Source organism: Rhinopithecus roxellana, chromosome 17 (assembly GCF_007565055.1).
Source record: "Rhinopithecus roxellana isolate Shanxi Qingling chromosome 17, ASM756505v1, whole genome shotgun sequence".
In the NCBI taxonomy this organism is placed as follows: domain Eukaryota; kingdom Metazoa; phylum Chordata; class Mammalia; order Primates; family Cercopithecidae; genus Rhinopithecus; species Rhinopithecus roxellana.
Genome location: NC_044565.1, coordinates 85581490 through 85603879, shown reverse-complemented (window position 1 = coordinate 85603879; position 22390 = coordinate 85581490). Strand labels below are relative to the sequence as shown.

At 39.6% G+C, this 22390-nt stretch overlaps 1 protein-coding gene across 4 annotated transcripts in view; it reads right to left on the bottom strand.

Annotated features, from left to right (window-relative positions):
- Window positions 1–7342: 7342 nt before the first annotated feature.
- Window positions 7343–22390, bottom strand: part of ACYP2 (acylphosphatase 2) — a 195340-nt gene continuing 180292 nt past the window's right edge. For 3 of the 4 annotated variants that reach the window (XM_010378894.2, XM_030921610.1, XM_030921612.1), the window contains exon 4: window positions 7343–7803. In XM_010378894.2, coding sequence (XP_010377196.1) covers window positions 7689–7803 — 115 coding nt within the window. In that variant the 3' untranslated portion in view covers window positions 7343–7688. The remainder of the gene's footprint in view (window positions 7804–22390) is intronic. The other variant, XR_004054443.1, reaches the window with a different exon arrangement.

The window sequence follows — 22390 nt, the reverse complement described above, 5'->3', positions numbered from 1 at the left end:
AGAGCAAGAACTGAGGCACAGATGGAGGTAGGTGGGCAGATGCAATGCAAGGTGCTCATGGAAGTTCTTTCTGACGGAAGTAGGAAGTAAGGTCACGTCGAGTCAAGGAGAGGGTGTGGAGATTTGAGGAGTGAGGAGAAAGCATGAAATGGCAGTCTAAAAGGGCGGGGAGTGAATGGATTAGAGAAACAGCAGTTCCTGGGTAGAATATAGGTTCCTCTTGAGGTGGAATGCCTAAAGCATTTTTATTTATACTGTGTAATTTAATACTGTACTGTTTACTTTATGGCTATATACTTTATTTTTCTTTTGTTTTGTTTTTTGAGACGAAGTATCGTTCTGTTGCCCGAGTTGGAGTGCAGTGGCACGATCTCAGCTCACTGCAACCTCCGCCTCCCAGGTTCAAGCAGTTCTCCTGACTTGGCCTCCTGGGTAGCTGGGACTACTAAAGGTGCCCACCACCATGCCCAGCTAATTTTTATATTTTTAGTAGAGATGGGGTTTCACCATGTTGGCCAGGCTGGTCTTGAACTCCTGACCTCAGGTGATCCATGCATCTCAGTCTCCCAAAGTGTTGGGATTCAGGCATGAGCCACTGTGCCCAGCCTTGTCAAGGCCATATACTTTAACTCAAGGAAGTTTCTCTTCTATCACAGCTGGTTTCTCCTTCTGTTTCAATTATCCTGACTTTTCCCCCAGGTACTTCTATCGCTGATTTATTGGTGTTCTAGGTATGTACTCTCTCTTCCAAATTATTTCCTCTCACATTTTTATTTCTTGTTCCTTCTTCTACTCTCCTGATGAACTTTTAAAATTTATTCTCTACACCATTGTTTTCTAAGCCTGCCTGATTGTCAGTCATTTGGGGCGTTTTGTTTGTTTGTTTGTTTGTTATAGCATTCAGATTTAGAGACAAAAACAATGGAGGATCCTTATTCATTAGGTCTAGGGTGGGGTTTGGTAAGACGCATATTTAAAATGCTCCCCAGGTAATTCTGAAACCAACTGGGTTTGGCAGCCAGAGCTCTATGTACACTAATTCAATTTATCAGCTGCTAATTCCAGAATGGGTTGTAATTCTATTCTCTTTAGTATTTCCTACAGTTTGTCTTTAAGTGTGTGTGTATGTGTGTGTTGCCTGTTCTTCAAACTATGCTCTTCACATCTCAACTAATATTCCTTCATCTATATATTTGAACCTGCACATTTTCTTCCTAAAGTCTCCCTTCTCTTGTTTCACAGAGATCAACTTTTATTGTATGCATTTCAGGATATACAATGGACATCAGCAGATGTTTCCTGAAATATTTTTTGTGTAGTAATTTTTAGAGGTATGTACTTCCTCTGATTTTAAAGGATAATGCACCCTTTACCTTGGGCTGTATAGTGCTTTTTGTGAATTACAAGGCTGGTTTTTGTTTGCTGTTTCTTCATCTTTTAATGAGGAGACTGATAATATACTGACATTTGCCAATAGAGAGTATTCCTCAGGTCTAAAACCTTAGAATGGTCTATCTACTGTAATCCAGTGTTTAGAGGTTTTTTGCTATGAGATTTCTAGGAGCCTTAACATTTAAAAAAAAAAAAAACTATGAAATGTACATATGAAAGGATGTGTAAAATGTTTTGCAGAGTTTAAATAATTATAAAGTGAACACCTATGGAGCTACCATTCAAGTGGAGAAACGTAAGACCACCAGCTAGTTGAGAAGCCTTCATGTACCTGTTCTGGAACACAGCACCTTTCCTGTAACCCAGAATAAACATTATCCTTGTTTTGTGATAATCACCCCCTTGCTTTTGTTTATAGTTCTGTTATTGCTGTTAGCATCTCTCATTGCAATTTCTAGCATGCTCTGCCACTGAGGCTCTTTTCTATGCCTCCAGTTCCATGCTTTGAGAAAAGGCACTACCCACTATCCCACTACCTGTGACCTTCTCATTCCTATGTGCTGTGACTTACGAGTCATGTTAGCCCACTCAGTGGAGAAGCAGGGGTAGTTGGGATGTGGGAAGAGAGAGGATGGTTGATTCTTCTTTTGCTGCCTCAGAAAATCATCCCTGATGAGTAGAATGATTTCTGCTCCATTTTTCTTTTTTCTGGTTGATGTAATATTACACAATATCTGCTCACTTTGTCAATTTCCTGATTAACCATTGCAGGCATATTTTTAATGCAGATTAATCTGCACTGAATTTGGTAGAAATTCTGCCTTGATGTTTACAAATGATGAAATGACTATGATGCTTGCTTTTTATAATGGTTTTGAAATAAAACTAAATTTTCAGTACAATAAATCTCCTGCCTCTTCTCATTTTCTCTATAGGTCTTCTAATTTTTGTAAAAAATGGGAATGAGAGAAAAAGCTGTACTACAGGCTTGTATTCACTGCTACTTGCAAAGCCCATTTTGCCAACATGGAAAATAAAACTAATAAAAGAAAAATGATGTAGTTTGAGAATGAAAGAAGTACCTTGAACATCCAACCAAAAATGTAGACTGATATTTCCAGCAGAGAAGAAAGCATAAGTCAGGCTCTCTAAAAGGCAAATAAAAAACACCCTATTTCTATAGAAAAACCAGCTAAAGAGATCACACAGTGACTAGAATTTTTAATTCTAAAATTAAAATTTTTTTCAGATGTCAGTTTTATTCAAAACCATTTGAACTAGTTAAGAAGTGGAAAAGTAGTTCTTACGTATAATTCTAAATGTTAGGTTAAGATCTCCAAGACATGCTTATAAAACACTTTGATTAACCCACAAATTATATATGTATATTTCCTCTTGCATTTTTTTTTTATCACAGTAAGATAAGAATAGGAATGAAAGACAACAGAAAATTAATTTCAGAAATATTTTAGCTGACAGGGCATGGCAGCTCACACCTATAATGCTAGCACTTTGGGAAGCCAAGACAGGAGAATTGCTTGAGGCCAGGAGTTTGAGACCAGCCGAGGCAATGTAGCAAGACACTGTCTCTACAAAAAAAAAAACTTAAAGTAGGCTGGATTACTGGTGGCACCTGTAGTCTCAGCTACTCAGGAGGCTTAGGCAGGAGGGCTATTTGAGCCCAGGAGGTTGAGGCTGCAGTGAGCCCTGATTATGTCACTGTACTCCAGCCTGGGTGACAGAGTGAGACTCTGTCTCAAAAAAAAAATACTTTAACCACCTTAGCCACTGTGGACCTTTATGGGAGCCATTATGAAGAAGAATTTTTTTTCCAATAGTACTTTTCATGAATTATGCATGTTTTCAACAAAAATAGCTTAAGGTTAAGTATACATACCACATGGGCTTGACAGAAGTAATGAAGAGAATAGGAACTACGTTTGAGTTCAGCATTTATAGACATTTAGAAAAGAAGACCCTAGATATTAAATTCAGTGTCTTTGTGGTTGTTTTGATTTCTTTGAGGCAGAATTCTTCTCAAAAGATGTCTTATGGACAATCCTAATGTATGGAAGAGATGGGGGTGGAGATACTCTGATTGGAGCAGGGATCAGGGTCCTGAGCCAAGGTCAAATTGCCCATCTTTCTGACTGCCTTTCTGTAGCCCTCCTGGTACCACCTCCTGGGAGTCCTGTGGCTCAGTGGAATCCTGTACAAAATCCTGATTTAGTCTAACTTCTTGACTTTGCAGTTGAGGAAACTGAGACACACAGGTAATCAATGGATGGCCTGGGCCAGAATGCAGGCCTTCTGCTTCCTAGAGTAGAGCATTCTCTACTATACCATGCTGCCTGTTTTGAGCTCCTAAAATTAGTTCCAGACATTACAATGTTTCCTTTTAACCAAACAGAGAACATTTTTTATCAACAGAAAGGAGATAAACTGTATAAAATACATATGTGGCCTGTATACTTTCAACTACAAGCTAGTTTTTAGAAGTGAATTCTGTTTTTCTGTTGTCCCTAATTATGAGCTTAGTGATACATGCTTTTGAAAAATTCCTTCAGTAGACAAAGTTAAAAATACTTAGTCATAAAAAATGGTGACCAGCTTGCAGCAAAGTCAAACTAACCGATAACTGCTGTCTGTCTCCACCCACTGCCTGTTCGTGCCTTCTTCAGTGTTTTCTGCCTTTGTACTGTGAGGTGCTATGCTGCATTCTTCAGGCATGAGGGTACTCCCTGAACTTAACGATTCCCACTCCCCGGATGAAATTTGCATTGCTTCTCCTCAACCTGAGAGGCCCACACCCTTCCTCAGATAAAAATCTCATTTCTCTCCTATACCCCTGTCGTTCCTCGTACACCCCTGTTGTTCCTATGTGCCCTACCGGTAAAGTCTTTTTTTTTTTTTTTTTGGCACATTTCCTCCAGTCGAGAGGATTCTATTGAACTCCTTGATTTAAAAACTCAGCATTTTGGCCAGGTGCAGTGGCTCATGCCTGTAATCCCAGCACTTTGGGAGGCCAAGGCAGGTGGATCACGAGGTCAAGAGATCGAGACCATCCTGGCTAACATGGTGAAACCTCGTCTCTACTAAAAATACAAAAATTAGCTGGGCAGGGTGGTGCGCATAGTCCCAGCTACTTGGGAGACTGAGGCAGGAGAACCGCTTAAATCCAGGAGTCAGAGGTTGCAGTGAGCCAGGATTGTGCCACTGCACTCCAGCCTGGCAACAGAGTGAGACTCTATCTCAAAATAAAAAAAAAAAGGCCAGGCACAGTAGTGGCTCACGCCTGTAATCCTGGCACTTTGGAAGATTGAGGCAGGAGGATCACTTGAGTCCAGGAGTTTGAGACTAGTCTGGGCAACATAGTGAGACCTCGCCTCTACAAAAAATAAAATTAGCTAGTATGGTGGCATGCACCTGTAGTCTTAGCTTCTTTGGAGGCAGAGGTGGGAGGATCACTTGAGCCCAGGAAGTTGAGGCTGCAGTGAACCAATATTGTGCCTTTGCACTCCAGCCTGGGCAACAGAGCAAGATCCTGTCTCAAAAACAAAAAGATAGATATTTTTGTATAAGTGTGAAAAATAATATGATTTTAGAAATCACACTTCTCCCCTAATTCTGATATGCTGCATCTTGAGGGGAACAGCATGGGCACATGGAGTGTTGAGATCGCTGGTTGATAGTCACTGAAATGTAGGTATCCAGTTTTTGCTTGTTTTCTTGGTTTCTAAAATGTCTAATTCTGATACAAATAAATGTATAAAAATTTGTTATCTAAAATATATGTAAATTAAAAATTCACTATAAATTCAATATGAAATTTGACATATTAAGTTTACTGTTGAGATGTGTTACCTGGTCCCCTATTTTCATCTTGCTTTATCCTGATTTCTCTTGCTTTCTACCCACTCCTGAACACCTATTTTTCAATTATAATGTACATTTTTCATCCAATAATAGAATTTAGTTATGTACTAATCATTAAGTAATCTTGACTAGTGTGATTCATTTGGTGCAGTTAGAAGATTGTTCTAGTGATGTGTGATTTTCTTACAGAGAGAGCAGGGAAGGGAACTACCAAAGGATATCAGGATATAAGAAGTAACATATTGGTGTCACTTCTGAGATCATACATTTTTTTCAATCACTTAGCCTTTCTCTGTGTAGAGAGATACAGGTTTTGTTTATAAACTTGAGGGTGAAAAAAATGTCTATTTTATTTTCTCCAAATCAAAGCGAGCCTGCTTCAAGCCTCATCCTATCTGGAGGTGGGTATCTTAGTCATCCCTGGTGCTTTGTTCCCTCTCTCAGAAGGAACATGCAAAGAGTCGTATGCAGAGAAAACATTAAGGAAAGACCTCTCGGTGTCCAGCGCATACCAGTTGCTATGATCACTGTTCAAACCACCGTGGCCCCTTGTAACCACCCTGGTGTTTGTAGGATGCCTTGAAGCATTTATGGGGACAGGAATCTTGCTAATGCTGAGAGCCCCTGGGCCTGGGATCTGGCTTCTCTGGGAACTACAGCTGCTTCCTTTTCAGGTTTAGCTATAGGTAGAGGTGCCACTGGGGAGAAAGGTGCAGGTCTCCAGGACTTGGGAAATCCACAGCCTTTGTTTCCTTTCCAAAGTCTTGGATAATCTCCTTGTCTTCTTTAGCTCTCACAACTTCTGCTTCTCTTTTACCCCCTAAGAGCCCAGCATTTGTCTTTCTCTTTGACCCACAGGATAATGCCCTCTTTAAAATGAAATTATAGAAGAAAGGTTGTCTTCAGGGGGATCTGGCACCCAAAACTTTCCCTGAAATAAGGGAACACAAAGACTTGTCAACCTTTCTTGAATCAGGAGTGGGGAAACAGAAGGAGAACAAAATCCAAATAATATTTAGATTCTCCTGTGTGACATTTGACACATGTAATACTTAACATAGATGATGGTATTAAAATAATAGGAAACTTCTTTAGTCCTTTGTTTATTTGGAAAGTCATTCCCTAATGTCATGTTGTTTTATATACATTTGATCTCAATATTATCATCAAGGAGTTAACCTTTCCAATGAACAAACTCACCCTGCCCCCTTCATCTCTCCTCATTTCTTACCTTGCAGTAGGTAGAAAAGAAAGAGGCCTGCATTCGTTCTCCAGGCCATGGAGGATAGCAATAGAGATTTGTTCCTTAAATAGAATAGTAGTTTTCAAAGTTTACTAGCAAGGTATTTGAAATTGTCCAAGTAGAGAGAGGGACACCAAGTGTGCAAGGCTCCGGGGACGCCTATCCCTACTTTAATTACACCAGCTGTGCTTTGTTTTTGCTTTTCTAAAAACTTATGTATTCAATTCTATATAAAATGTTGGTTTAAGGAAGGATTCCATTGCTATAAAAAGTTTGAGAATCATGAAATATGGGCAAGTATATGCCTACAACACTGGAAATTCCCCAGTCTTTTGCATTAAAGGTCTGCCTCTTTTAATATAATTTTATGCTATAGAAAAAATCCTTCCCTTTTATATTCTCCGTTGCTTTATCAGTTACATGTGAAGCTTCCCAAGTGATAGGACAAGTTTAGGGGACAGTATTGTATGATTCAATTAGACTCTCAGTTTCTTTTCTGGTTAATAGGATATCTGTTGTGGGTGGTGGTTGAAAATCTTGATGCTTGCTCTACTGAAATTGTGAGTTCTTGTTAGCCACCATCATTCAGCCTGAATGTTCACTGTACACAGCAATATGGAAGGCATTAAGTAGCTCCAACTGAATAATGTTCACATTAACCAGAATTTTAAAAACTCTTTGTTGATAATATTTTATGGTTATATTGATCATCACATACATTTATTTCTAATCGCTGGTTCTTTTTAAAGAGTTTAATAACAAATGACTCAACTGTAGTAACAAATTATTCAGAGGATTTTATAATTCAACACAGACAACAGTATGTGAAAATAATTTTTAAATGGTTAACTTTATTTTATGTCTCGCCAAATAACATATATATCATATATGCTGTAATGTTCATTGAAATTAAAGATTCCATGAGACAAGTTTAAATTGTTCATACTAAATATTTTGTAATGACATTTTAATCTTAGAATACTACATTTTTGCTTGTTGAAAACACAGTTGAGTAAAATTATTTCAGTGTCAGACATTTTTAGTAACACAGTCGCTTAGCTTTCAGAACAGAAAGTTCCTTTTTCACCCTACTCTACTACTACTATTCTAGTATACATAGTCTTAAGAACATATAGTATCTATTGTGCAGTATAAGCATTACAATTTTTCTCTTCTATTAGTATCTAATACTAAAATTAGAGTATTCAAGTTTAGAGATGGTTTTTTCATTGGAAAAGTTTGTGCGGTCAATGCGAGAACTAGGGCTTCCAACCTTGCTCAGCCAGGACTTCCTACAAAAAACAGATAAATAAATAAAATTAGCATACAAAGTATACATGGATCAGCTAAAATGATCCCACAGTAGGTATTAATGGGAGTTTACCTTTACTAAGCAACTTTTTGCATATATGTGATATTTAAACTTGTTTACATTGTATATATCACTCTAAGAATACCACAGAGTATAATGTATAATTAAATATAGACAAAGAAAATCTAACAAATTAAGCACAGTCAATTCCTGATGATTTTATATTAGGGTTATCCCCCACCCCCCAACTTAAAACACTCCAAGGCCACTGTTACCTAGCTCTTACACTCAAAACGATCAAAATATTTTTATAAGGAGCTTAGTAATAAAAACAATTCACTATTGTTTCCTCATTACTCAGCACGTGGTAGATGTTTCATATATTTATGTGTATGTAAATATATATATACACACACACACAAGCACACAGACATATATATGGTGAGAGAGATCCATACTAAAAGAATAAAGAAGAAACATAATTTTCCAAACACATTAAAGTAAGAAAAATTGCTCATCTACTTTTATGTATTCAAATACTGTTTCTTATCACAGATTAACAAAGTGATTGCATTAAAGGACAAGTTGAATGCTCTGAAATATTTTTCTGATTATTTAGTGCAATGGTTTATCTTATTAGTGATATCCATATATTTAATTTATGCATTAGAGCACTTACCCAAGATGTTTCCTATATGGTTCGGGCCTATTGTATATTGCTGACATCTCAGATAACACTGAGGACTTTCCAGAATCTTTCTACCTATTACTAATTAGTTGGGATGATAGATCTGTTGGGACTATGGGTTTATAAAACAAGGCTGTTTTATACAAATGATGGCTGTTATATCTGTTGCTGTTGTAGAAACATCCTATGAGTTTCCTCATATCCCCAAATTATTTCAGGTTGTGAAGCTAGGGCTGTATACAGCTATGCAGTATGATATGTGACAATCTTATATAACTTTAGATTTAAAATATGTTTTAGGTTAGCTGAAAATTCCTCTTAATCAGGCTAGAGAAGAATTCCAATGATTCAAATTGCTGTTGTGCTTTTTAACCCTTTATTTGGATCTTTTTTGTGACAGTTTAACTGGCTGAGGTTAATTTAGACTTCTTTTTCTTTAGCTCAGTCAGTTAAAATCTTTAAAATGAAAATTTCATGCATTGAAGGAAAAACTCAGTTCTTATGAAAAGGAGCTGATAGCTTCAACTTTACTAGTCACATCTTCTTGAAACCTCCTAGAAAAGAGAGACCACAAATAATACTGAAAGCTAAAATTTATTAAGCACTAACAACTTTTTTATTTGGGAGTGGGGGGACAGGGTCTCACTTTGTCATCCAGGCTGGAGTGCAGTGGCACGATCATGGCTCACTGCAACCTTGACCTTCAGGGCTCAAGGAATCCTCCAGCCTCAGTCCCCCAGGTAGCTGGGACTACAGGCATGCATCACCACACCTGGCTAATTTTTTTTGAATTTTAGTAGAGACAAGATCTCACTATGTTGCCTAGGCTGATCTCCTGGCCTCAAGCAATCCTCCCTCCTCAGCCTCCCAAAGTGCTGGAATGACAGGTGTAAGCCACTGCACCTGGCCAAACACTAACAATTTGTTCGGCACTATGCTAAGTTCTTTATGTGTCTTTCATTCCACATATGAACCCTGTAAGTCATAGGCTATTATTGCCCCCAGTTATTGATGAGAAAAGAGAGGCACTTAAGAGATAGTAACTTGCACAGGGTGGTTAGCAGAGTGGTTGTGAGGAGGATTCGGATTCTGAGTATATTTTGAAGATATAGTAAAAGTAGATTTGCTGACAGATTGAATGTGGGTGTGAGAAAAGGAGAGGAGTGAAGGATGACACCAGAGTTTTTGGTGTGAGTAACTAGTTGGATGGGTTTGTCATTTACTGAAATGGAGAGACTGTGAGAGGAGCAGATTTGTGGGAAGGGGAAGATCAGAGGCTCAGTTTTGGAATGTTACATTTGAGATGTCTGTAGACATCCAAAGCGAGATGTTGAGTAGGCAGCTGGACCTACAAGTCTGGTTAGAGGAAATAAAATTTGGAATTTGTCAGCAGGTAGACAGTATTGAAAGCTATAAGATTGGCTGGGATCATCAAGAAAATGAATCTAGATAGAAAAGATAGGTCCAATGACTGTACTTTGGGGGTTCTCCAATGTTAAGTGCTCACGAAGCAGAGGAAGAACCAGAAAAGGAGGAGAATAAAGCATCCAGTGAGGTATGAGAAAAACTGGTGCCCAGGGAGCCCAATCAAGCCCTCAGGAAGTAGAGAGGGATCCACCAGGCTGATGCTGCTGGCAGGGCCAGTGAGGTGAGAAATGCGAACTGGCCATTGTGTTTAGCCACATGGATGTCACCAGTGACCTTGGCAGGAGCAGTCGTGGTGGCATGAAAGCCATATTTGAATGGGCTCAAGAGAATGAGAAGGGAGAAAATGAAACCATGGAATCTGAGACTAGGACTACTGGGCATTGGAACTGCAATGACTAATCCACCTGAGCTGATAACTCAATGTATTGACCTAGTTGAGATACCTGCCTGTATCTTGTCCTCAATATCAGGGACTTCTTCCCTAGCCGAAAGTATGGCCTGGAGGAATCTATGCCACTGATGGGGCAGATGGTCATGGTGTTGGGAGGCTGGGCTCTGCTTCCTCTGGGGGAGGATGGCCACTTTGTGTCATGGCTTCATATATGCTTCCCCTGTTGCTAGGAACCACTCTGCTTGATCTGCCTCCTCAGTTAGGAGTGTTCTGGTCACCTGTCACTTGGCAGGCCCTGAGACCTCACTCTCAAGTGCTGTTTTTGCAGTCAGCCTTTGGGAAGTGTGGCTCAGGTCTAAAGATGGCAGAACTAAGAGTTATCCAAGCAAAAAAGTAGTCACAAAATTTCACAAAATTTATGGCTGATGAGAATGTGTGTGAAATATACATATATATGTGTATGTATACATACATATAAAATCACTCACCCTTAGTGTCAGAGCCACATAATTAAACAGTACTAGTTAATACAATTCAATAAATATTTAAGTAGGACTTTACGCAAATCATTCTAGATACTGGAGGGCATACATAAAGATTTAAAATCGAATTCCTTCCCTCAGTAACTTACATTCCAATAGAAGAGTCTGGAGAATAATAAAAATGGCCATAATGTTAAGGGAGAATATGATGGGCAATGTGATTTATATTATACAAAGGGAGAAGGGAATTGGGGGGTTAACCTGGTCGAGGTTCTCACAGACATCTTTGTGACAGCAATGGCATTTGAGCTAAGTTTTAAAGAAGATATTAGTGTTTTTTCCCCAAATCTTAGAATGGGAAATGCCAGTTTAAGCATGACAGAAAACCAAGAAGCACAGGAAAAATGTTGGTAATGTTAGCAAATTTTAAAAATTCAAAACACTTGAATAACTGGAAGAACGTCTTAAAGCCAAACAAACAGCAAACTGAAGAAACTTATTTGCAACTTTCTTACTATATAAACGGTACTTGAAAATTAATATACATATGGTATGTGGTATATTACCAATAAGTATGGCTGTGCAATAGAAAAATGTGCAAATAACACAAGCAAATGAAAGGGAAAGAAATATAAATAGCCAGTAAATAATATGTAAAAACATTCTTACTCATACGCATAATTTTTAAAAATACAAATAAAGCAAGAATAAGCCATCATCTGTCACTTATGGAATGGTAAGTTTTAAAAGCTTGATAACATTCAGTAGTGGCAGTTAGGGTGTAGTTAGGCAATGTAGAAAAGAGGCACTTTTCTACATTGGTGATGGGAGTGCAAATTTGTACAGCTTTTTGAAAGGGCAACTTGGTACTACCTAACAAATTATTAAATGTTCTTGTCTTACAAACATACTGTCATTAAGGAGGGTACCCTGGGATTCAGGCTCTGAGATGATTAGCATGAAGTTAATTAGGGAGTGCTGTCAGGTTTAACAACTTGTGGAAGGCAAGGAAAGGAGACAAGACTGGACTGAAGGAGAAGCTGGGCAATGATGCAGTCTCTATGAAGACCTTGGCCAAGACTTAAGGAGCTCTGAAACTGAGAAGACCCTTCAGAGTTGTCTCAAGTTAAGGTGAGAGGGCTGGTCTTTATATTCCCCACATTAACCCAGTCGTTAGAGGAGAGCTGCCCAGGGAAGAATACGTGAACTTTAGTGAGGTTACTTTCTTCTGCTGAGGCAATTCCTGAAGAAGGCTGATGGCTAAGGGCCATCTTCCAGCAGCACTCCTGGCATCTGGGGGACTGAATCCTTCAATCTTGAAAGGGAATCCGAGTGGTAGATCAGTGTCCTTTACACATACTCTCATAAGTAGGCAAAGGGAATGAATTGAAGATTCAAGCAAATGAGTGGTAATTGATGGAACAAGGCCCAGAGCAGTCAGAAGAAACAGGATCAAGAGATAAGTAGACTCATTAGGTATAGAAAAGAGGACACATTTTCTCTGTATGCAAGAGAAGACAGTAGATTTTAAAAATTGGAGAGCAATTTGGATAGGAAGAGGCATTCACATGAGATAGCTTCCATTTTCTCAGTGCGTGGGAGATAAGGTAATTTACTGAGAATAAGTGGGGTGGAGGAAGAGTTGAAGGATTGAATAAAGTGAAAAGGTGTAATAATCGCTAAAGGAGTTGACAAATGTTAAAGGAATTGTGAAAGAGCAATGAGGATCCTTAAAGTTAGTCTAGGTGACCAGGGACCTGCAAACACACCTGCCTGCAAGCAGTGTGCTCTTCAGATGCCTGTCCTGCAAGCAGTGTGCTCTTCAGATGCCTGTCCTGCAAGCAGTGTGCTCTTCAGATGCCTGTCCTGCAAGCAGTGTGCTCTTCAGATGCCTGTCCTGCAATGCAGTGTGCTCTTCAGATGCCTGTCCTGCAGCCAGTGGGGCTTGGGATCAATGCCTGGGCCAGAGTTTTTTCAGTAGGGACAATCCATTTCAGAGGGCAGATTTAACAATTCAATCAGATGTTTCCTGGAGTGGGTGAAGGAGTGTGAGCCTCCAATCAGATGTTTCCTGGAGTGGGTGAAGGAGTGTGAGCCTCCAATCAGATGTTTCCTGGAGTGGGTGAAGGAGTGTGAGCTTCCCCATCCACCAATCTGCAATGGATTTCTCTTTCGCCCTACTGCTGAGCTGTGGTCTTTGGCTTTCTTTTTTCTTTTCTTTTCTTTTTTTTTTTTGAGATAGAGTCTTGCTCTGTCGCCTAGGCTGGAGTGCTGTGGTGCAATCTCGGCTCACTGCAATCTCCACATCCCAAGTTCAAGCAATTCTGCCTCAGCCTTCTGAGTAGCTGGGATTACAAGCATGCACCACCATGCCCAGCTAATTTTTGTATTTTTAGTAGAGACGGGGTTTCACTGTGTTGGTCAGGCTGGTCTCAAACTCCTGACCTTGTGATCTGCCTGTCTCGGCCTCCCAAAGTGCTGGGATTACAGGAGTGAGCCACCGCGCCCAGTCGGTCTTAAGTTTTCTAGGGTGACCATTGCATCTGGGAGCCTCTGATGTTAGTATCTTGATATCTTTTCCCTTGGACTGGTCATATTCTCCAGGCAAGATACACCCTATTTCCTGCCTAGAAGCTATGCATCTGGTTATATGTGCCCTGAGAATCTGGGAAGAAGGTTAAGGCCTCAACACGCAGGGATTAACTTTTGATAAATCCCTGTCTTCAGCACTGCATCGTTTTCTTAACTGTGTCTATAAAAGTGAAACTCTGGCTGGGTGTGGTGGCTCACACCTGTAATCCCAGCACTTTGGGAGGCTGAGGCAGGTGGATCAGTTGAGGTCAGAGTTCAAGACCAGCCTGGACAACATGGTGAAACCCCATCTCTACTAAAAAATATAAAAATTAGCTGGGAATGGTGGTGTGCACCTTTAATTCCACCTACTCAGGAGACTGAGGCAAGAGAATCGCTTGAACCTGGGAGGCAGAGGTTGCAATGAGCCGAGATGGCGCCACTCCACTCCAGCCTAGGTGACAGAGTGAGTGAGACTGTCTCAAAACAAATGAACTCTGGCTTCTGCCTGAGCAGGCAGGGCAGCTGCTCTCCTGTTTGACATGGGGGACAACTGCTTAGTAAGCAGATTTGGAATCAGTACTCTTATTTTTAGCCCCACCTTCATGCCCACTTCCAGTGGCCTGAGCCTTGAGGGATTTCTACTCTGTTAACTGGACCATTTCTCTGCTTTGGAAGCCTGTAATGCTTACAATGAAATTTGCATTACCACCTGCTCATGTGTTTTCTAGTTTCCAAAGTTTTATTGCTGTAGTTTTATCTCCCATTTTTTGTCCTTGTGGATGCTTTTAAGGGTTTTTAAAAACCATTTTTACTGATATTTAAGTAGGGTTGAGGAGGGAGCAGAGGCAAATGCATGTGTTCAAAATATGCCATCTTTATATGAAAGTATGGCTTTATCCTTTATATTTAAATCTTTCATACATCTGGAATTATGTGATTGCCTTATATGAAAAAGATGTCTTAATTTTGAATAGACATTTCCCCCAGCATCTTTTACTAAGTAATTTATCCTTTTCTACAGATTCCAAATGTAACTGTTATCTTACACTAAATTTGTGCATATGCCTGAGTCTGTTTATAGGCATTCTATTTGACCCCATTGACATGTTAATCCCTAAACCAGTACCAAACTATTCTAATTATTATAGTTTTAGAATATATTTTAATGTCCATTAGTCCCTATACCCTCACCTCATTATTCTTCTAGTTTTAAATGTCCTTTTTTGTATCATACATTCTATTAGAGTTTAGTATAATTTTATCCAATCCTTTCACATCCCCTTTTAAATCTAAAAATAATTTGAAGAGAAGTGGCAATTCTAACATTTGTCATCAAGAGTGAAAATTTTCTCCAGTTTTGCTCAAGTCTTTAAGTTTCTCACTAAAATTTTATAGTTTGTTTAATTCAGGTCCTGTGTATTTCTTGATAAATTTATACTCAATTATATTTTTCTTGCTATTTTGAACAAGATGCTTTTTAATCATTGTTTTTAAACAAGATACAGGAAAACTGGTGATCTCTTATATTGTAATCAGATGCCTTACTGAACTCCTTTAGTAGTATAATAGTTTTTATCTTTCTTGGGGTTGCTAGGTAAACCACCCCATGTATTTTTCCTGAATTATTTTCCCCAAATTCATTCTGCTAGTTCATTTTATCACATTCGCTGGACTGCATAATTTTTTTGTTTGTTCATTTTTTGTTGTTGAGATGGGGGTCTCACTTGGTCACCCAGGTTGGAACGCAGTGGCACAATAATAGTGCACCGTAATCTCGAACTCCTGAGCTTCAGCAATCCTCCCATCTCAGCCTCTCAAGTATCTGGGACTGCAAGAATGAGCCACCATGCCTGGCTAATTAAAAATTTGTGTGTGTGTGTGTGTGTGTGTGGAGATGGAGTCTCAGTATGTTGCCCAGGCTTGTCTTAAACTCCTGGGCTCAAGTGATCCTCCCACCTTGGTCTCCTAAAGTGTTAGGATTACAGGTGTGAGCCACTGCACTCGGCCACATAATTTCAAATTTCTTAGGCTATCCAGCCAGTTTGACTACTTGCCTTTCAGAAAATTTCTACAGTAAGTGTGCAAAGAAAGAAAAAACAGGAACAGTGTTCACCTACCCAAGGAGCCAACACAACCACAATACACTGCTCTGGTTCCAGCATATTTTACCTATAAGTTTAGTTTACTCAATAAATATTGAATGGATGGATGGGTAGGTGGATGAATTATGTTAATTGAAGTCTAGTATTTCTGTGGTAAATCTGAATCAGTTTTGTGTGCATGTATCTTTCAGGTATTTCTATTTAAGAAGGGTTGTCCACTGATAAGCTTACACAAACAAAACAGAAGGTTCAACTAGTAAAAATGAACGGATAATAATGTAAACTGGGAACTTCTGTTGATAGAAGTCAGGTTCTTTGATAACCACGTGTCCCTCTTCACTCTAATATATTTTACATGCTTATGTAAAGGTTTTGAAAATGAAACTAATTTTTGTAAAGTCTAATTTTATTCCTTTACAAAAATCACGTTGCTTTTAATTATGAAGTAACAATATAAGAGGAGATTTCACTATGGATGCATTTTTTCTATGTTTGATGAGGATCATAGACAGTGGTGAAGACAATTTTTTTTATGGAATGGAAAAGGACAATGATCTTGGGTGTATTACTTTTAATTATCCCTCAGTCCACCTTTGCATTAAGAAATAAATAAAATACGGTGCTGATAAATGTTAAATGACCAAGGAAAAATCTATTTGTGTAATAAACTAACTGTGCTATATTTTTTGTTCCTATACAGGCAGTCACCAACTATTGGTCCCCTCAGGGTTTCCACAGCATTCTCATTCTTTAGTACAGATGGCACGTATTTAGCCATCAAATACAGTAAGCACCACACATTTTTTGCTTTGGAAGCCAGCAGAGAGGCCAGCTGTGGCCTTCTAAAATGCACTTAGGTTTCTGCTGTTCTAGGGCCTCCTCTTTGACTGCCCCTATGTGAAAACGGCCCCACCCTACTCTGTTGCGTGCATCCTGACAGTGATCACATTCTGTAATTGCTATGTTTATGTCATTGTCTATGTGTTTATTTGCGTCTTCCACAATATAACACAAATTCTAAGAAGGTGGCAGGATCAGGCTGGGTGCCATGGCTCATGCTGTAATTCTAGCACTTTGGGAAGCGGAAGCGGGCAGATCACTTGAGGCCAGGAATGCGAGACCATCCTGGCCAACATGGTGAAACTCTGTCTCCACTAAAAATACAAAAATTAGCCAGGCATGGGGGTGAGTGCCTGTAATCCCAGCTACTTGGGAGGCTGAGGTACAAGAATTGCTTGAACTGGGGAGGCGCAGGTTGCAGTGAGCCGAGATCACGCCACTGCACTCCAGCCTGGGTGACAGAGGGAGACTCTGTCTCACACACACACAGAAAGAAGGTGGCAGGATCGGTCTTACTAGTAGATTCCCAACACCTAGCGTGATGCCTGCTGATAGTGAGTACTCAATAAATACATATTCATAAATATGTACAATTATAGGTCAATTACAAATAAAACTTAAAAAAGAAATATCCCCCAACCCCGAACAAATAAATGTATATTGAATGAATGAGCCTTTGTCATCTGCCTGCCTTCTTCAGGTCTACAGCTTCCATGCATGGTAGGAGGGCAATTTCTAGGCACCTATACCATCCACACACAGAAAGGAACCCTGAATGCTACTTTTTAACTCTTTGATTTTTATCTCACAAAAAACAAAACCCTCACTTTTTAAAATACTCTGCAAGTTAGAGAAATATTTGCTCTTATTACAGAAACTCATAAAATATTTTATTCATGGTAGTCCCTTCTGAAGAACACAAGCAATGACTATATTCCTGCTCTTAAAGGACACTGGAGACCTATGGATTCAGGGACCTAGTGACCCGAATAGAAGCAGGTGAACCAAGACTACTTGTGCAATTGGTTCATTTATCTGTACCAGCCCCCAATATTATTGCATTTTTTTGTACTTGTGAGTTTATTCATTACATAAATATACATGGTAACTGGCTTTACCCAGAGTTCAAGGTAATTCTTACAACACCACAGGAGGGCCAAGTCCATCCTGCAAGCCAAGTCATATGACATGCCATCAGCTTCTGTCAAGTCCAGTGCACAGCTGTATATGCTCAACTATATAGTATAAAAATCCTTAGACTATTTTTTCTTAGTATCTCAAAGATGTGCAAACATCTATTGTATTTATTGTATTAACTCAGGATATTTTACTCCTTTTTTTTTTTTTTCTTTTAAGAGACAGGGTGTTTGTCACCCAGGCTGAAATGCAGTGGTATGATCATGACTCACTCTGGCCTCAACCTCCTGGGCTCAGGGGATCCGCCCACCTCAGCCTCCAGAGTAGCTGGGACTATAAATGTGTGCCACCACATCTGGGTAATTTTTTTTTAATTTTTTTGTAGAGATGGTATCTCACTATGTTGCTCAGGCTAGTCTCAAACTCCTGGCCTTACGCACTTCTCCCACCTCAGCCTCCCAAGAGCTGCAATTACAGCAGTGAGCTACCATGCCCAGCCTCAAGATTTTTAAAGAGGAGAATCCTTTCTTTCAACATAATCTTGCACAAAGGCTTCATACTTACAGTAGACAAGTTTTTCTCGGAAGCAAGGGAACGGTTGGGGGCACATGTGTGTACTGGTGTGTATGTCCGCCTGCAGATACCACCCCGCCTAGCCCTCCTGCTTCTCTAGTTGTACTGCAAGCACCTCTGAGGAATCCCAAGGGTTCTGAGGAACTCCATTTGAAAACTGCCCTATTAATCTAACACTAAGCAAAAATATAGTGGAGTAGAATATATGAAGAATTCACCCTGTGTAGAAATGGAAATCAACATAGGACTGTCTTTTCTATAATTCAAGTCAGTTAGTATTTCCTGTGTAGTAAGCTCCTGGGATAATATAAAAAATTCCATTTAATATCCTTGTCTGAAACAGAGGTGAAATTAAAGCACTAGAAAGCTAACACTATCAATAATTCATAGTAGTTCTATTTCCTGGGACTAAAGTGGGGTGGCATAATCCTTTCAGATGTCTCTTCAGCACCAGTGTAAAATGAAGACCACAGCAAGAAAGGAGACGGTAAAAAAATAAAATTAAAAAAATAAGACAGATAGTGAATTAAAAGCTAATGTGATGCATGTTGGAAAATACTGAGTTGCCTGTCAATTTTAAGCTTTTAAACTAGCATTAATAATGGAAGGATAATGGATAATATATAAAATTTTTGCCATTCTCCTTTCTTTAACAAGTTTCCTTATTCAGTTACATGTGGGCAAATAATACCATAGACTCCTTTATTATCAAATGTTTTAATGTCTGAAATATTTGTCAGATATGTAGCCCACGATTAGTGAGTTCAGTGATTATCCAGGGAATCCTAGAGCATCCATAATTAACCTAAGACCCAGATTCCTCATTTTTAAAATGATGATACTGCTACTCACCCCACTGAACTATTGGAAGGATTAGAGAGAATGTATGTAAATCACTTAATGCAACATCTGGTCATTAATAACTATTATTACAGTGTAATTGTTTTCTGCCTTTGCCAAAGATGGTAGACAGCCTGTTTAGCAATCTCTGTGACCCTCAGAGTCACATACTTCCAGTGCATCTCCACTAGTAAGACCTGTTAGTCTTGGCAGAGGCACTTCTCATCTTGCAGTGGAAAATGGCCCATCATTCAACCTCCTCGGCTGGGTGAGAGTCTGGAAGAGCCACTCAGGTTTGAGCTATGCCCAGGATTCTGAGAACCAGCTAATTGAATCAAAGGGCCTGGGAGCAGAGACGGCAGAACAAGTGAGGGTATGACTATAACCTGTAACTTCCCTGCCGCACCACAGCTTCTAGGTCAACACAGTGACAGATATCCTCTTCTTTCTGTTTTATTTGGTGGAACAGAATAGGTGCTGGCACAGTGGTAATGGATGGAAGTAGACTTTAGAGTCAGTATGCTTAGGTGTGAGTCCAGCTACTACTTACTGGTTGTGTTGGACAAGTTTCTTAAACTCTTAGTGCCTCATCTGTAAAACGAGGAGTATACTGCCTACCTCACAGAGAGTTGCTGTGAGGATTAAATAAAATAATCTGTAAAGTGTTTAACACTGTATCAGGAAAACAGTAAATGTTCAATTTTAAGCTAATGTCAGGGTATAGTCAGGGTACAGTAGCAGGTAACTAAAACCACCTTTGCTATTTTAGAATGGAATTTAATATAGGGAATTAGGTACTTACAATATAATTGGAAGAACTGGAATAAAAAATCTAGATTGGGCCTGCTGGAGCAACTCTGCAGAATTGACTGCTAAAGTATAAATGTTAAAACTGTGATTCTCATACAAGTATAAAATGACAAGTCACAAATATTTAATACACTAATTAATAAGGGAATCTGTAAGATGTTAAGTCCAGTTCAAAGGAGAATTCAGAGATAAATACACAATCAGAAATGTTTAAATCAACTGGTTAATAGATGCAAAACTGGCAAAAATTCTACAGGACAGCACTGTCTGAACCATAATGCAAGCCTCATCTGTAATTTAAATTTTCTAAGAGTCACATTTTAAAAAGTAAAAATAGTTAAAATTAATTTTAATAATATATCTTATTTAACCCACTCTATCCAAGATATAATTATTTGAAGATGTAATCTATATAATACATACAATTAATGAGATATTTTTACATACTTTTTCATATTGCATTTTTAAAATATGGTATATATTTTATACTTATAAGACATCTCAATTCAAACTTGCCACATTATAAGAGTTCAATAACCAGGAGGAGCCCAGGAGTTTGAGACCAGCCTGGGCAACAGAATGAGATCCTGTTTCTTTTATATTCAAATAAAATTAAAAAGTAAAAAACAAAACTATTTGGATTTCTATAGCTTGCTGCAAATAAATTTCTACCTTACAGAGTTGTAAAATAGTGTAGTTAATAGGAAGTCACCAGTGCACACTCCTATAGAATTAGAAAATTCCTAAAGTTTCTACCAGACTATATTAGAATTCTCCTGGAAGACACTCCCGATCTCTATGACCCAATTTCAAGCCTTGGACAATTTTTCCTGATAGGCCTATTAGGGGAATCAGCAGACTGCCAGGAAAAATATTGAGTATGAATATACTACCCTATCAGTCCAGGTATCAAGAAGGCACCACCAGAATTGTTGGCCCCAGAGCCACATGGGCTAGATCCTCACACCAGCTAAATGGATGCCTCAGGCACTGCTGCCTCTCTGTCCACTGAACTCCGTTCCAAATTCAAATTGCACAGGAATACCTCTGATTAATAATGACTAAATCGTATTTGAGACCCTTGCTGCAAAGGCAGTCAGGAAATGTAGCTCCTAGCTCTCCAGTGTCTGCAGTACATGAAATATCCCAGAAGGAGTCTGGAATAGAGGTCGACCAAGCCAATATACCACATCTTCTGCAGCCATTACTCAGTTAAGAGCTTCATGAAATTCTTCACTCTGGGATTCAAAGGAGTTATATTTTTTTGCTGGTCTGTATGGTGGCCACACTTATGTGGACCCTTTCTGATAGGGTTCTCAGCACTAGAACAGCATCCCGAGGAACACTAACATTGAAGGGTCAGGTGCAGAAGGAGAAGGCAACAGAGGACGTGGAGAAGGAATGACCAGAGAAGAGGGAGATGATAGCCACCAGTGTGTGCTGTTAGGAAAACCCAAGGTATGAAGTATTTTAAGAAGGGAGCAGTCAGTGTCCAAACGCTGCTGGGACCCAGGTAAAATAACTGAAAAGTGCTTTGGGGACCTCAGCAAGCTCAGCTTTAGTGAAGTGGTGGGGGTGGAAGCTAGATTTGCATGGTTTTAGAGTGAGGGGGAAGTGAAGAATCAGAGACAGCAAGAATAGATCATCTTTCGAGCTGTCTGCCTGTGAAGGAGAGGAGAGAGAGCAGCTGTATACATCTTTATGGTTCTGTTCTTGGCAAGGCAAGCCTGCCTAGATTTTGAATTCAATGCCTTCCAATATTTACAAGTGCCTTTGTCTCAGAAGAGCAATATTTGAGGAAGATTGCTTTAAGGACGCCCAGTCCGGGATGTTCTCTCTTCCAGTTATGTTAAAATCGACTCCTACGTGAAGGCAAATGAAAAATGAGTTGGCCAGACACGCCTGCGTTTTCACCCTCACCCTGACCTCTCCACCTCCCCGCAAAAATGCTCCTAAACAAATTGAGTTGGGGCTGGGGGATGCCGTTAGCTGATAGAGAACTACTAGATAATTTACTGCCAAACTGTGACCCACTCATAGCAGAGGTCATTATTTTAGGCATCACTTAAGCCTTGTTCCTGGCTCTATTTTATGTCCCCACCCTTGTTTTTATCCCTTTTCCCTTTTAAATGTACACGCTCTTGTTTTATACACGCTTACAAATCACTTTAAATCCTGCTGGGAACACAGCGAGGCACAAACATAAAAAACTGTGTATTTTCCCCGCTTGCTGATACTGTTTGTTTCTTTGATTTTGTAATGGAAATAGTAGGGATGGGGGAAAGGATTTATTTAAGGAGTTTTGCTTTACAGCCGACTTTGCTAGATACTTTTTCATTAAAGTGAGGCATGCAACGTTTTGTGGTCATAAAAACCATGTCTTCAAGGCATCAGTCTCTGTGGCCATGGACTCCGGGACCAAGCCAGGCAGCCGGGGCCTCACCCGGGGAAGCTTCAGGCTGCATCGATCGCGGGGCGGCGGCGGCCGGGCACCCACCGGCTCCGACCTCTGCGCAGAGGGGAGTGTGCACGGCCTCAACGGGAAATTCATAAAGCGTCGCCCTGACAGGCCTGATTCAATTTGTGCACAATTGAGTCAAAAGAATAGTGCGAAGGTGAGATGGAAAGGCGGCTAACGACACAAGAACCGCTAGAAGAGGTGCTAGATGGAAAAGGAGAAGCAAAAATTACATTTTAATGGA